Source organism: Micropterus dolomieu, linkage group LG17, assembly GCF_021292245.1.
Source record: "Micropterus dolomieu isolate WLL.071019.BEF.003 ecotype Adirondacks linkage group LG17, ASM2129224v1, whole genome shotgun sequence".
Taxonomy (NCBI): domain Eukaryota; kingdom Metazoa; phylum Chordata; class Actinopteri; order Centrarchiformes; family Centrarchidae; genus Micropterus; species Micropterus dolomieu.
Genome location: NC_060166.1, coordinates 11,276,681 through 11,293,968, shown reverse-complemented (window position 1 = coordinate 11,293,968; position 17,288 = coordinate 11,276,681). Strand labels below are relative to the sequence as shown.

Here is a 17,288-nt window from a genome sequence, read left to right as displayed (position 1 = left end):
TTCTTTGAAACACAAACAGGTGAGGAACATACAGTGTCGAAGTTTAACTTTAATGCTACTTAAGGAGAAATTTGGTTAAAACGTTGACTGTTTGGAGGTAAAAACAAGTAGGACTAAGGGGGAAAAGAACAAACAGTCATTAAGTGTTCTGTGGACGTGAATAGATCTCAATGCAGATAACTCTAGAGCTTAATAAGTAGTGCCTCTTTTTGCTGAGTTATGGCAGGATCTCTGTGGAGGCTCATCCTTTTTTGCTTGAATCTGCTGAGCCTGTGCAGTTTGCTCATTTGGCACCGCTGCATAGCACACCTGTTCCAAGGCCAGTGTGAAATGATCTCAGTCCTTACCAATATAAACACGCTACCAGATCCAATTAATAAACCACTGTTTGTTAGCCGCTTGGCTCTGTCCCAGGTTAAACTTGGAAACATCAAGACAAGAACAAATCTACTGAGGAGAGAAACCAGTGGGGGCCCACTGTGTGTGCTTGAGGGAAGTGTTTTTTATAGATGGCACACAGCGAGACTGTGTGTGTGTGTGTGTGTGTGTGTGTGTGTGTGTGTGTGTGTGTGTGTGTGTGTGTGTGTGTGTGTGTGAGAGGGGGGGTGAGAGGAGAGAGAGAGTTAGTTGGGAGGAGGCTGTTACTGATGCTATACAGAGACAAAGCTTCAATAATAACCTTGCGGGAGAAACAATCTGAAAGAGACAAACATTGAAAAATTGTTTCTTAGAAAACATGGTTGATATGGAGGAACAGGGCAGCTTTATTTCAATTCAACACAGCAGCTCCTATCAGATCAGATCTGAATTCCTACATGATGCAGCTCTCACAAATGTGTTTACAACTTGGAAGTCTTAAATGCTCTCAGCATAGATTTCCCATATGTTTTTGTTAGTTACACAGCCAGCTAGGCAGCTTTTCTGTAGCTACTCAAGACAAGTCTTTAAAGCTGCTTCAATATAGGCACCAAAATGAAAGGTGCAAAGCTAGAAACATGCCTCACAACAAATGGAAACCACGGTACCTGCTGGCATGGATAACACCCACAGCAGGAGTACGAATGTGGCGCAGTCCTCATTGAAGGGCCACTGAGTAACTTTAATGGAGCAGTTGGGGTTTAAGTGGCCTGTTTATGGACAAATTGACAACAGTTGTTGAGAGTTGGCAGAGTCTGTTACTTTCCGCACCAGCTTTTTACAACTGATTGTGCTGCTGTTGACGCTAAGCAGGTAACCCATAAGTTTTAATTGTTTACTTCCCAACCTTGCTTTTTATGTGCAAATGATTTTGATGGCTAAATAAATGGTAATCTGATTTGTAAAGAGTGTAGACTGTTATTTAAAGCTTTATTGCTGGTCAAAGCCACATACTCTTTTGTTTGATTAAAAGACTTTATTTCCACCTCCACCAGTGACAGTTATCACCAAAAACAAACTGCTAATTTCTTAAGCAACATGGCAATCCTTCTCCAAATAATCGCATCATCGCACAAGCTGTGTGTGCACTTCAGCAGAATATGTGTGCATGACCACACAGCCAACATTAGCGACATGTGCATATTAATTACCATTTTCCCAAATAACATACAAAACTGTAGCGGCAGTGGCCAGAATAATATTATTTGGCACAGCAGCCATAAAAATGAAATTACTTGACTTTATTTTTTTTTAATATAATAGGCCTTGATGGTTACCCTTGCAGTGAAAAGTGTAAATGCGTTGGAAGGTAGTCTAGCTCACATCGTGTTCGTATCTTAGGTAGGTATAAACACAATCCACAGCCTACAGCATGTTGGCATCTGTGCACAACATAACATTATAGCCTACAGATGTTTGTTTTTAGTTAACATAAAATATAGCAAGCAACAAGGCTGAAAGAACACGCCACTAAGGATTGATTATGCATTCATTCTGTGCCCTGAAAGCCAAAAAGATGTATTATTAACAGAACTGCTTGAAAAATTAAAGCAATACAGGTGGGAAATAACTGTGATGGTGTGCATTGCACTCATCTGTGTGCCTGACTGCAACAGGACAAACTGACACAATATTTTTTGTAAAAAGAGAGGCAACTTCATGTTGGATATTTTGCCAATTTTAACACAGGGGACAAATAATTTAGAATTTGCCAAGTTTATTAAGTTTCTCCTAACTATGAGATTTTTTAAGGGAGTTTGGGGATGATTTGGCCACCTCAGATTACAAACATGCAGGTTTTGCTCTGGAGGACAGAGATACGATATCAATAAGGATAATGAGAACACATTAAAAATAACAGGTGATGGAGAGGGGATCTCCCTGCTGCACTGTGGTGCTTAAGGTGGGGTGTGAGGTCCCCCATGGGTTTAGGTAGGTGTGGTAAATAAGTTTAGTATTTTGGAGAAGAAAAATGAATACATTTTAATAAAAACAAAATACAACCATTTAACAGTCCTTAATACCTTCCAACTGACAACACATTTTCTTTTCTTCAACTTGGCTTTAGATATAGTGAAGAACTGATTGTGTGTAGGTGAAGGTCCAGTGTCCAGTAAACAGAATAGAATATAATGACAACACCAAACAGTTCATTGTTTTTAACAACTTGTGTTTTTAAAAGTATTATTACTCTCTGGTTTACTTCAGGATAATGGCAGGGTCACATTGCAGGAACATAACAAGGCAAGTGATATAGCAAGCTTTTTCTGGCTCTTTGTGTCTAACTGATGCACAACAACTTTTGCGGTTTTCGGTGCAAGTGACAATATCAAGGGGTTTACATACCAATATTCCAGCTCTAAACCTTATATATATATATACAGTATATCTCCCCACATTAAATACAGTGAAAGGGAAAAACAAACAAGGACTGAGTTTCCTTCAAACCCATCAATTACACTGTCAAAAATGACATAATTAAGCCAAACTCAGAAACAGACAAACAAACAAATTAGCTTGAACAGGAATTTAGCAACATGAACACGAGGCAATCATTTCAAAAGCTAAAGACCCTCGCTAGGTCCACAATAACTGACCCTGTCACTTTTTCTAAATACTCTGCTGAGTGTGAGAATCCTTCACCCTTCACACAGGAGGATGCAGCTAAGCTGCTGCAATTATTATTATTATATTCCATCTTGGGTTAATTAAAGTATTGTAACTTGCAGGCATGATCAATCAATCATGACTGAACCAAAATAGTCAGTTGGAAGACATTAAAATTGGTCAAAGGTGTAATATTTAACTTAAATACAGTGTTTTCGACATATATACATGCAGCGCACTTGAAAACTGAATCATGTGTGAGTTTATTAAACATGATGACTTTCTGAAACGTACTGCTGATGGAGAAAGTGCGCAGTTCAGATACACGTATAGGGAGAGAGAGACAGAAAGAGGCGGAGCAAGTCACTGTGTTTGCAGGGAGAGACCAGAGGTGCAGGCTAGGCGTGTGTGCATGTGTGTGAGTGTGACCAGCCGCTGCCTCCAAAGTTACACCGTCTTAATGAGAACAGTTCGAGGAGCAGGTGTCTGAGAGACAGAACTGCGACATGAGACTGTGGACATTTGTGGCGCGGTTTCGGTCTCGGTTTCAGAACCGTTACAGCCCTGGTTCCCACCCTCTGGAAAACATACTCTATCGTAATGGTGCCCAAGAAATCCTGCTCCTCAGTTTCGGCGATTTGCTCTTACACCTTAATAATCATGAAATGCCTGGAAAAGCTTGCGCTGAGCAACATCATGCCATCTGTCAGTCTACAGCTGGATCACCGCCAGTTCTCCTACAATGCCAAGAGGGGAATTGAGGATGCTGTAGCATGTCTCCTGCACCCCCTGCTACAACACCTAGAATCACCAGGCAACTTTCTCTTCATCGACAGTGATAAAGAAGCTCAAACATCTCAACATTACAATATAATAAATACTAATGCCATAGCTCATCTCCCACCACCACATACTTTAAGTACTCTGATGACACTGCCAGATTTAATGACAATAACTGTTTGATGGCTTATGAACACTAATTCATTCAGTAGTGTAATTATCTATAGCTGAATTATAATATGTAACTGGTTATCAGCAGCCCCAACACACTGCGCTTTCCTGAATCCCATGTGGTGAGACAGTAGACCAGGCTGAAAGCTTCAAATAACCTTGGAATCACACTGGACAATCAACTCAGTTTTGACTCACACATAACTGACATCCACAAAGATTCTCTGCCATTCGTTAACTCAAAGCCCTCTCTGTTGCTGCTTTACAAAAGCATAATTCCATCCATATTACTCTACTGCTCCCCCTGTTTTCTTACCATGCAAGTTGTTCAGTACTACATACAGTGCTTACAAATTCATTGGTCTCCCAACCAGCAGCCTCTCAGATCTTGATAACAGAGCTATCACTTGAATGGCACTCACCACAGCACATGACCCCGGACACCCCCTCAACCCATTTCTCACTCTAGTCCCATCTGGGCGTCCAAACAAGGGCGAGAGAGATGCGTTGGCCCACTTCGATTATGCACCAGCCCACATCCTCCTCCTCAAGATCTTCCATACCAGTTCAACTGTCAGTCAAGGTTTTGCAGCTGAAGCGGTAATCTGTGGTGAACAGATCCATTACTTGAGTAAAAGTACTAATACCACGATAATACACAATAATACTCTGTAACAAGTAACCCTACTGAATTGAAAATGTTACTTAAGTAAATGTATGAAAGTATAATCAGGAATTAAAGCGTTAAAAGTAAAGTACTCAATGCTGAAATATGTCCCCTGTGACTGTTATACTATTATATGTTATAACATATAATGCATTCATGCATTCATTTAAAAGCAGTATTTTACTGCTGTCGTTGCTGAGGTGGAGCTCATATTAAGCTGTTTTGTATCAGACTGCAACTAATAATTATTTTTGCTATTAATTCTTCTGCTGATTAGTGCCTCCATTAATCGACTGATTATTTGTAAAAAAAATAAAAATAAAAAATGGTGAAAAATTGGTGAGAAATGCCACAATTACAAAAATGTGGATGTGATATCAAAACTCTGATCATAAAGCCTAATGTTACTCAATTCTGTGGTTTATCAGTGAAGTATTCATAATTCCAGTGTAGTTAAAATTATTGTTTTTTTTTATGGCCTTTGTGCCCTCAAACATTGACTACACCAAAGGCATGTGGCCTAGCCCATCAAATGATGACATTCCAGACCTGGTAACAATAAACCTTTACTCATAGTAACTTTTACTCCAGTTGGACAATGTCACTATCCCTTCTTACTTCACAGTGAATTATTTACGAAAACATAAAAACCTATGAACTACATAGGCAACTATTTACCATAGCAGTAGTTAACAATTACAGTAACATGCCAACGGCTTCCGGCGTAAGCCTCACTTAAACATTGAATAGACCACAGGTGTTTTTGCTGGTAAAGATATGGTTAATGTAAGAGAGACAACATGGCGTGTACCGGGCCAGAAGGAATGTTAACCTGACACACACACATGCCTGAAATTAGAATAATAAATTCACTTATCACAGGTTTAGAGAAAAAATCAAAGTTACTCTTCATCATTTGTCCGCATTATGCATGCTCCAACATTCATCATATTCCAAAGCCATTGATCATTATTTGTATTTCTGGCCTCGTATACGATACCTTATCCCAACCACTTCACCCACTGTTTGTGAAAACAGTGATGTATGCCCTCTACATCCTTCATGATTGATTGTATCTTTGCTGCTGACTCGCTTTAAAACAGACTGTACCTTCTTAATTTATCTGAGTTGTTTTGCCAAGAGTAAAGGTTTCTCCCTCCCTCCTATCCAGGTTTCTGTTTGCCTGAGTGGGAGTAAGAGCAGTAGGAGCAGTGAGGAGTAGATGGCGGTCGCGAGGCAGGAGGATCATTAAACTTGCTGAGTCAAGATGATACAGCTCTGTGTTACTTTGAACATCAGTGTCACGCACACACACACACAAATTATTTATTTCACCTTTAAATTTTGATTCCTATGTTAAAGCCTACTTTTCTGAAAGTATCAGAATCAGTGCCAAGCGTCTGGTGGGTTCCCGTATGACAAGAGAAGCAATCTGTTTTCATGAGCTCAAGTCCCGGGGCAGAGGATTAAATTGCTTATGTGGATCCTGGGTTGAGAAAGTTTACTGTAAGTACCTCTAAGGGCTATAGCAGTTTGAAATAAAGGTTCTCCAAAGCTTTTATAAACTCTTCCTTTCACTGAGAGAATCAAGGTGAGCTTGTGTTTGCAGTTAATTTCTGTTTGTAGCCAATAGTTTCTATGAACAGATGGCAAAGGGTGTTATGGGAGCAAAGCAGCTGTTTTTAAATGGGAAAGTGTCAGATATTTATTTATTTATCCCCAACAATCCGATTCTTTTCAATGGCTCTTTGGTTCGAACGAAGGGAACCAAGTCGTACTTAGGGAGAGCTGTTCTTTTTATCGTTGCGCCCAAATTTTACCTCCTGCACTATATCAACACCCCTTATTGTGAACAGTGTACCAGTAAAATTACCACTCTAGTAATGTCTACGACTCACAGCACAATAGTGGGTTCCCTTGGTTCCTATCCCGGCATACACTGCAGTGGCATCAGCTGGGTGGAGTTGAAATGGTTTCTAATTTTAAGTGTTGGATGGATTACATTCAAGGCAAGGCAACTTTATTTATGTAACACATTTCAATCAAAGGGTAAATTCACTGACTCGTGTTAGGTTTACAATGCAAGTCATTGACGTTAGTCTGGCAATACAAGTAATTTAGTGCTGCTAAACCTAGTCCACACATGCGAAATTAAATTATATTGGGGGGATGTCTAAGTTTGAATTTAATCCACCTTATTCTATCATTATCCTAGCGATTATTTCACAGGTAAACCTGGTAACCTCCGCCCCCTAAAGATAAAATGAAAAAGAACAATGAACCGTTATCTCTCAGGAAGGAACAGAGCCATAAGATCTGGCTCCCTTCAAAGACCTGTAATTCCCATCACTATTTTAAGTTATGTAAAAAGAAAAAAATTATTTCAGTCATAAAGTTCTACAAGTTGACACTCCTCAGATAGCTCTGGATCTTGGTCCGTGTGAGATAAAACACAAGTTGGTTTTCATATTTAATAAATAATAGCAATCTTTCTAACCTTGGTGTCATTTCTCTTGTGTTTTCAGTACCAGCCAACATCTACAAGGTGTCAGAAGACATCACAGTGAATGAGGGCAGTAATGTGACACTCAGTTGTTTGGCCACTGGCAGGCCGGACCCTGCAATCACCTGGCGACTGCTCAACCCCTCAGGTAAGAATCATCCAATAAGCCAATCAGTACTCATTATCATTTGTGTCAGTCTAGATCTCTAGCCAGTGGCATACCAGACCCTTTCAGCAATTAAATACCAGATTCTTAAGTCACCCAAGATGCTAAATCGCTCTGAGAACAGTACCTCTGGTGCATGCTATATGTAAGGGCTATAGAGGGAAAAGTTATGAATATCGAACTTCCTGCAGTTGTTCCAATTTGCCACAAATGTCACAGTACATATACAGTACAGGATATATGTATATAGAAATAAGACACTCTTCAGAACTTCATCAGATAATCATCAGATTCAGACTTTTTCTTCAGTATTACTGTTGTCTGTGCAGTGAAAACATGATCTGCTAGATCACATGCTGCTGTAGCTTTTTTTTTTTTTGACCGTAGATGGGAAGTTGACAACCTGAAGCTAGGAACCATCTCAAAAGTGCATGTCATATTTGTCAAAAGAGCTTGTCAGTTTTTTGTCAATAGCTTTCTCAATTTTTTCTCAACACTTCTAATGACGCCCATCTGGACCTCCTCCCAGGGCACGCACAACCTCGCCCCTTTTTTTAAATTATGCAATAATGCCCATGAGCAAGTTTTTTGCCAATGGGTTTCTCATTTGTTATAATAAACACTTCAGACTAACTTTAAATTCTGTGCATTATAACATCATACACACAACCAAGAGAAACCATGGAATAAGGCCCAGTAAAATTCTTGGAATTGAACTTGGACTTGTATTTTCCCATCTTTAAACTTATTTCTCTAAATGCTTTATTTTTATGATTAATTTATAATTTATGTTTTGTCAGCAGTTTAACTTATAACTAAAATAACTTTTAACCTCAACTACATATGAGGAGTATAAATAGCTGTAGAAAACAGAAAAAATCCAAATGCAGATACAAATATGAATAGTTTTGTGAAACGAACACTTACAAGTAGATATAACTTGTAGCTTGGTATTAGTAGGGGTTTATTACCATGGTGAGTGTCTCTTATATAGTAGCCTCTCATGTATGATAGCCATGTTGGTGTTTGGACATGCTATAACTGCTGTAAGTGTGTAAAGGTCATGTGTTGTCCATCTCTCCATATATGTGCATTCAGATGGTGGTAATACTGTTGCTTTGGGATTTTATCCAGTTTCAGAGAAAAGAATAATGTCTCCTGTGGTGATAAGCTTGTAGTTTGATTGATGGAGATGCTGGAGAACATCTCAGTTTGAGAAAAGCATTGTGTTGATTGAAAGCCATTCTGTTTGTGTGTCTTTATCAATTACTGTGCTAGTTTGTCAGCACTTCAGACATGTTTCATCAAATACATCTGTTTCCTGCACCTGGAAGCTAAACAACTTGGATGGGTGTATTTGCCCCTTTTGTCAGTTTGCGTTAAAGGGGAGTGATTTGTTCAGCCAAATCCTGTGAGCCGTATGGATCTGATTGGCTGCTTTATAGAACTGTGATGAAAACTGAAAGCTTCCCTTCATTTTCTTCCTGCAAAACTGAAGAGAAGACCTGAAGGTTCAGATGGCTCACAAAGTTACTGTAGGTAAAGCTCCTTTGTGAGTTTAAACAGCTTAGCGGGAAGGAAAAGACAATATCCAATTGTAAGTTTTTGAAGGTGGAATTAAGTGGGCCTTAGTAATGACTCCTCTTCAAGTTCTGCAATTTTTTTCCATAACGTAGCTTTTCTTTTTGATTATCTATGTTTTGTAGAGGAAGTAGTAGGCAGACCACCTTTGACAAGTCTTTGTTCTTTACTGAAACAGTATGAATGGTGAAATGGAAACAGTGTGATAGAAGGAAAATCCTGTCAGCGCCCTGTCAGGATTGGATCCTATAAGTCTACACAGGCACATGTGGCTCCAGAGATGGGGGTCCCACGCCGTTTGCAAACACTGCCACTGTTATTATTTTTGTTGTTGTTTTTGCGGGTTTCTTTCACCCCAGAATCCATAAGTCTAACCCAGTTTGAGAGTGTGTGGTGGACTGCTGAGAGAGATAATGATGTCTGGCAGCCTGTGGTCTCACTTCTTCACGCCTTCGTCTGCCTGGGCGGTAACGCTGCTTCGCTCTGCTAGCGAGGCTCTCAACTATTTTCTGTGCCACAGATGTTCGTGAGTCACAAAATGCCAGTCCAAGTCATGACTCAAGTCTTTTATTCAGCCCCCGAGTCAATGTCTTCAGTTTATACAGTAGATATACAGTACATAATGGTTTAAACTTACTAACAATAGGGATATTTCACAAATTTCACTGAAGATGATTGTATTTTTATTGTTATACGGGTATAAAGGCACCACTACTGAGATTACTTTAAAGCAGTAATCTCAACTGATGAACAAACTGAAGTTTAGTTGGCCAATAAATAGTAGCAACATTGTATTCTTTGACTAATAAAGAAGATAACCTGCCTTGTAAACTGGCTCAAATTTGAAATGAGCCACCCTTTGCCACCTTAATGGAAAAAGTTTATTATTTATTTTAACAAGCATCCACTCGTTCAGAACATCCACGCTTTCAGAACCGCAGTGTTATAAGGTCAAGGCTTGCACTTATGGCTAGATTAGGTATGGCCAGTCTTTTACAGAGTCATATACTTGAGTGCCAAAATCTGGCTAAAGCTCATCATTGCATAACCACATGCATATTCATATTCAGATTGATGCCTTTGTGCACACGATGCTGTGCACGTATGTGTGAAAATTCAATGGCACTCCCACCCTCCAGTGACTACATTTTTCTCTCTGACTTTATCCCTGACGACCACATGCATAATTTAAACCTGTCTTTAATGTAAACCTAATTCTAACCCAAAACAAATGATTAAACCGTGGGAACCTGCCAACATCACTTCATTTAGCAAGTGTCTACCTTCAGGTTGTCAGAAACTCAAGCTTGTTCCCTTAAATAGCAGTGCAAGAGCATCAAAACACAGTACCAACACACTCAGAAAATCTTTCAAATAAGGGCACTCTGTAGTATCTCCTTCAAGCCACATGAGACAACGGTCCTCCAGATTAATGAAAGCCAGGCCAAGACTGGCCTTTGGTACAATACCCAATGGCCTGGCCAGCTGATTGGCCTGGAGAGTCAGGCCGGTGTTAAAAAAGCAAAAATGAAGTGGTTCAGTCAAAGTGAAAACAACACTGGGCAGCTACAGTCCCTCAGAACTGTAGACCATCAGCAACCCACCCGCCGATTTTAAACATAAAGGACTGTCATCACACGTGATTGGTCGTGGAGTGCATATAAGTGAGCAGTGTGGAGAAATGGGCAGTGCAGAACAAGAACAAGAGAAAGAAAAAAGGTGGAGCAAACAGTTCCTACTGTATATAGTTTGCAAAAATGTATGAAAAACTCAAACTACCCTCCATCCTATTGGTTTTTGTTGTAATCTGGGCCATAACGCCCCCCATTGTTGTGGTTGGCCGGCTAAATTTTCCTTTGTCTTACAAAGCACTAAAAATAAGCACTTTTTTTTCTAATGTGCTCATCTCCCATCTGCCTTTGTGACTCTTGACTTCAAAGTGGAGCAAGCAAAAGTTTTGAAAGAAAACAGAGTGAATGTGGTATAATTTTAAGGGGATAATTTGATGATATTCAGTTGCTCAAATTTAGATCTGCAATGATGAAATAGCTGATAATCAATTTATCAATCAACAGATAAATAATAAGGAGTTCTTTTGATAATCTATTAATTGTTAATGTTAAAGTGTGAATATTTTCTTTGACGATAATACTGTGAATATTTTGGGGTCGTGAACTGTTGGTCATACAAAACAGGTAATTTAAAGGTCACATTTGGGAAATTGTGAGATTTCTGACATTTTATAGACCAAACAATTACTCATTTTATCAGAAAATAATCAGCAGACTAATAGATAATGAAAATGATCATTAGTTGCAGCACTAGTCAAATCTAAACACACCTGCAAGTTGATGACAATTGTGTAATTGTGTTAGAAGGCCCACAGAAAATATGCAGTTTTGCAATGCATAAACAGAAGTCTAACTACAGAGGCCACCAAGCAGAGATGGGGTCTCCAGTTTCAGACTTGGACTCGAGTCGCACCTAAAGGATAATTTGGGTGTTTTTTAATCTGGGCTCATATTCACATATTTTCAGGCCGAAATGACTAGTATTTCACTTGACTAGTGTGCTTCTTTTTGCCATCAACAGGCTCAGACAGAAGTCTCACTCTAGGACCGGTGGAGTTAAGAGTCAGAGTTGGAGAGAGGAGTTTGTGTACATAGATGAACTGTTGCTACTCTGACTCACTTTTCAGTCACACAGAAACTCATCCTCTAAAGAATTGAGACTCGAGTCGGACTTGAGATTTGGGACTCTTAAACACCTTCTTCAACAACTCTATTTCATAAACATTAAGGTATCAAAATAAAAGATGCTGGATTGACCACATCAAACTTTCTGCTCGCTAACATTAGACTGAGAGAAAACCACATAAATTATTAACACCTGCTACAGGGATGTGACAGGTTTATTGTTTACCACGTAATGTTACATATTAGCTATGCAGTGTTCTGAGCAGACTGGATAGCGTGCATGCAGCAGATGATAGGATGCTCATTATAAGCCATAAGAGACTTGAGACCTGCCTTGGACTTCTCTCTGCTACCAAATATGTGAAACCCAACAGTTAGCATCATGATTGAATTCTATTTTCTAACGCATGGAACTTAAAAAATTTTTGCCAAAGGAGAGGTTAAAGGAGCAGGCAAAGCAAGTTTGGCTTAAATAAAACTGACAACACTGTAAAACTCTAAACTAGAACAAACCAAACTGACTATAAAAACCCAGAAGATCATTAAACTGCAGACTGTAACAAGTCAGCTGTGTCTGTTGTAAAGTAAAACTTCTTTTCTCAGGGGCTCAGGTGTAAAACCTGAGGCAGTCCCATACAATTCATATAACGGGGGTGACAAATGACTTCAGCGTTCTTCAGTCAACTGTCTAAATTGGTATTCCATCCTAGGATTTGTTTATGAGATACTTAATAGCAGTGTTTCTCAGGGTGTCTGCATTGATTATGGCTGTCATCTGTTTCCGCGGGCCCATCCAAGCTGAAACTGCTCTTTCTCAACTCTGCACAATCTTATTTCTTTCTGTTACTGTTGTCTCTGTTGCTCAGTTATCACGAAGCTAATGAGATTGTAACTGACATGTAAGGTTTCTTAGGATAAAATGACATGCTCGGTAGATTTAAAAAGGAACAGAGAGATAACTTTATATATATATATATATATGTACACACACACACACACACATATATATATATATATATATCCATCAAAGATACTGTTTTTGTTTGTCATTGAAAGAAGAAGTCAGGCAGGTTATTGTATAAATTCATAAACTCATAATACATTGCGAGGGCACGTCTGAGGCAGAGATTTTTTGACCTGCTGTGACTACAGAGAGCCATCAGAAGAAGTGAGGAACACTGTGGCTTCATGAGCATGATCTAAGATGACAATGAGGCGGGACATACGTCGCTATGAGTAAGGATGTGGAATTTTGTGGGCAGAGCAAACAAGGTGCTCATTAAAGAGATACATGCACCAGTTAACCCAATCGGTGTTAGTTATTGTCTGGCTTACACTGCCAAAGCAGATAACTATAACGATAAATTGTGATAATTACCACAGTCACAAATAATTACCTGATTGACACCTTGTGTAATTATCAACACTTTCTATAATGCATGCATACAAAATATTAAGTTGCTGTGAAAGTGAAAAAGCCATCAATAAACCATCAATATCTCTCTTGTGACCATGTGTTTATCATTGTAACCATGTTGAAAACGCGATATTTTCCTAACCTCTGTAATGATTTTGGAATGGACAGACAAATTATGTCATCCTGCCAATAAGGATCAGGGCCCGTATTTATCAAGCTTAAGAATTACTCATAAGAACACTGCTAAGAACTGACTGAAGACTGAAAAAATTCTTGGCTTAAAAGTTAGTTATCAAACATCATAGCAATAATTTGAGTGAAGTGTAGGACTAAATCTTAAGTGTCAGTCTTAGTGCTGATTTACGACACTTTGCTGTGCCACAAACAGGATTTTTGATGACGATGTCGCCAAGGAACAATCACTGAATAGATTTCCTTATTTAAGAATATTCTCAGATAAATTCACATTGAATGGTAGGAGGAGTTTATATTCAACACACATTTAACAATAAAGAATTTTCATGAGAATAAATTATGATATAGGCCTACATTAATAAATGAAAATTCATCTTCTACTTCTACTACTCCTGTATTGCCAGCTTGAACTGTGTGTGCTTCTGTCGGATTACGGGGTGTTGTTGGGAAGTCGATGAAACGCGTGACAGTGTGTGGAGCTGTAGCCTAAGTGCTATAATTGTTTCCATGACTATTCGGCTTATTGATGGTTGCGACGGCCACAATCATCAGCATTGCTGCGTTTGTCCTGTGGCAAATAAATGAAGTGTCATCACAACCTTCAATTTAACTGAAAGCGCATTACTGCGTAAAGTCAGAGGTGAGATGACGTCCCTCACCAACTCGCTGACAAAGTTTATGCCTGCGCTGTCCCACCCCATCTTATTAACTGTGCGTCGTCGAATAATTCAGAAACATTCTTCCTCTCCTGAAAGATGCATGTCACAGTGCCATCACAAGCCCCTACTGGCAGCTCCTAAACACTTGAGACACTTCTCGAGCTGTTTTAAATAACTGGGAGAATAAGAGTGATTCTTAGCTTTAAGAAATTTGATAACTTGCTTTTATTCATAATTTTAAAAGTAGAAAATTTCATGAATTCTCAGCACTAAAGACTACTGTGGCACTTTGAGAAGCTTGATAAATACCGGCCCAGATCAAAAAACTAGTATTTCTCGTTTTGAAGGGCAGTTCCAAATGATGCGTTTTGTCGTTTAATTTAGAGGAATTGTTTTTTGCAGTTTTAGCTGAGCCTGAAACTCATCTCACTGTCTTTAATGAGAACATGTTCTTTTATAATCTTCCCCTCATGAGTGTGATTCATGTGGAGAATACGTGTTGCCATTGTTCTATACTTTCACTGCACTGTATGCATAGAGTTTGAGTGTGAAAATATTGACTGAAGTCAGCTCCATCCAGTTTATGGTGTTAACCAGGGGGAAAAAAAACAACAACATACCCATAATGTGTCTGAATAAACAGGACACTTTGACCACAGTCACCAAAGGCAGCAATGGAGAAGATCTGAGGCAGACAATGTGTATAATATTGTGCGCAGAAGCAGCGTGACATCTGTTTTACCCCTGTGGGACAGTGGCCAGGCTGTGTAGGTAGCACGCAATCTCATGGTTCTTGTACTTTTTATCAAAACACTTTCTGTTCAGCCTTTGTTGCTGTAAATATTGACTGGATAACTCATTGCTCGAACTTGTGAGGCAATTGATCAATAAAGCATGGAGGGATGGGGAGAGGAGCAGAGGCGAAGGGACGTTTCAGGAGGGAGGAAGGAAAGAAGATAAAAGAGAAGGGTGAGGAGAAGTAGAGTGAGAGCATGAGAGAGAGCATGAATACACGTGTGTAGTACAGTAATGTGTGACGTGTATGCTGAGATCTCTTTAGATGGCTGATTCCCAGCTTTAGTCTACTCCTGTTTTATTTAACTCCCCCAGAACAGTTGCTAAAGGTGGTAGACTGGGGCTCCTGGTTGATGGGAGGCCGGGAGAGTGGCAGCACCCCGTCGAGCATGATGAGGGGGGAAATGGAGCCGCTGGTCAAGCAAGAAATCCTTCACCACATGCCTCTCAGACCACCAAAATAGCGGTCAGACAAGTAGGAAAAATACATGCCCTCTGGCTGCCTCTGGTTGTTCCATGACACAAGGAGGGCCCACACAGAGCTGGAAAGAAGAGGAACTGGTGGATTTTGTGCTATCCTCAGGGAAGTAGGAAAGGAGAAAGTAATAAAAGAAAAAGAAGAGCAGGAGATGGAGAGAGAATGAACAGAACTGTGCTTTATTATGCAAATGGCCAGTTTCATTAGATGTGCAATTATTCTTATCATTAGTTATAGCAACTCCAGTAGTTAATTAATGTTCAATTATGCATTCCAGATCCTCTTACCTCTCTGGTGTAATACATTTTGTCAGTCATTTAGCACTGCAGGGAGGACAACCACAGTGAACCTCGAATCCACTCAAGCAAAGACACACGCATCTGGACATCTGAGGAGCTTGCAGTGAAAGTAGTGAGATACTGATGATTTAAATTCAGGTCGTAAAGAAGCCCTGACTTATTTACCATGCTGCATCCTTGCGGCTAAATGGATAAATGGCTGTAAATAGTGTCTTGTAACCAAAATATCAATGGTGTAAGTTCCTCGACACCTATTACCTGTCCATCAGCAGTCATGTTTACTGTCCCAGTGTCCTTGAGCAACACACTGGACCCTTAAGGTGTTCTGGATGATAGTGTCAGCTAACTGTAAATGGTAAGCTATGAATCTTCCACAACAGTTTCACTGCAACAAAGACATCTGTCCAAATGAATTGATTTGGACCGCAGCCCACGCTCCTACGCTATATGATCAGGCTGAATATTGAAGTCATAACCCTTTTATAACAGTGCTTGGCAGAGCAGCCTTTTAGAGGTTTGATGCTGAGTGCCCTTGACAACCCTCCTACACTGGCCTCTGCAGTGCCGGCCATGCTCGAAGACCGAGCTCAGGAAAGTCTCCCCACGACTGGCACCTTGTGCGGAAGGCTCTCTCCTGGTTCCTCTCAGTCTGTATCTTTCCCATCTTTCGCTGTCACCATCTTCCTCTCCCTCATTTTCACTCTCATTGTCTCCTCCTCTTTCCATCATCCTCCCATTTCTTCCATCGAGAGAGAATGACAGTCACTTCAATTGTCCTTTCTGCACCTCATCTCACTGTCTGGAGAGAGACATGGAGTAGGGGAGGGGAGTAGAGCACAACACACACACACACACACACACACACACACACACATACACACACAAACGGCCACATATCTCTGCCTCTCAGGAGGGAGTGGAGCAGGCAAGAGTGGAGATACATAGGTGTCTCAGCAGTGTAACTCCCGTGTAGTAGGAGTGGGTGAGCAGATTAGGCAGGAGACATGCACACACATATACACACACACACACACATATCATTGTGTGCCAAGCTGTCAGTGACAGAGAGGAGCTGACAAGCCTACTGATTGTGGGAGTGAAGTGTAAGGTGGTGACAGGTCCTTGTCAGAGCAACCCAGGTCAAACCTTTAATATGTCTCCAGCTGTGTGCGTGTGTGTGTGTGCGCATGCAGCCCAACAGCCCCTTTGAGAATCAAGAGAAGACAGCTGCTCATCCGTCTCTCAGCAGGTCTCATATCTGCTGACTGTCACTGTTCATTTGTTTGTTTACAATCAGCACCACCGGCAGCTGCTCTGAAATCAGTCTGCTGTCACACGTTGCACAGAACATCATGAGCACAGCTTGCCCTGTGTCTGCTCGGCCTCATTAGGTGTAGTCACCGCTGGGCTGGCTGAACACTGGAGTTCACACTTGTTTAAAGTCACAACTGTACAGAAACTCAGCACTTTTTTTTTTTTACAGTCCATAAGCACTTTTTCGGGAGCCCCAAGTCACACAGCCCCTCAGGGAGGCAGTAGCCTGAAGGAGAAGTGAACTTGTGATTTGATGGTTTTTGGTTTGAAAATCTGCGCCTTTTTCGTTCTCTTCACATGGCCTTGAGCAAGCCCCCTTTTGCACCAGTAGAGTTGTTATATAGACAGTGGTTAAATAATGTGGTCATACTGGGCAGCTCCCCTGCACAGACAGATGATAAATTAAAGGAAGATTAAAGGCAAAAGCCTAAATAAATAAGTGGAGGAATGTAACAAATGCTTCAGGGGCATGAGATGGCTTTGAATGGTTTGATGAGCAAAAAAGGTGATAGCTACTGTTAACAATTCATTCACACTGTAGCC

General features: G+C 40.3%; 1 protein-coding gene across 3 annotated transcripts in view; it reads left to right on the top strand.

Annotated features, from left to right (window-relative positions):
- The window catches only part of LOC123985620 (limbic system associated membrane protein), a 520,828-nt gene that overhangs the window by 480,233 nt on the left and 23,307 nt on the right, over window positions 1-17,288 (top strand). For all 3 annotated transcript variants that reach the window (XM_046073301.1, XM_046073300.1, XM_046073302.1), the window contains one exon: window positions 7,168-7,293. In XM_046073301.1, coding sequence (XP_045929257.1) covers window positions 7,168-7,293 — 126 coding nt within the window. The remainder of the gene's footprint in view (window positions 1-7,167; window positions 7,294-17,288) is intronic.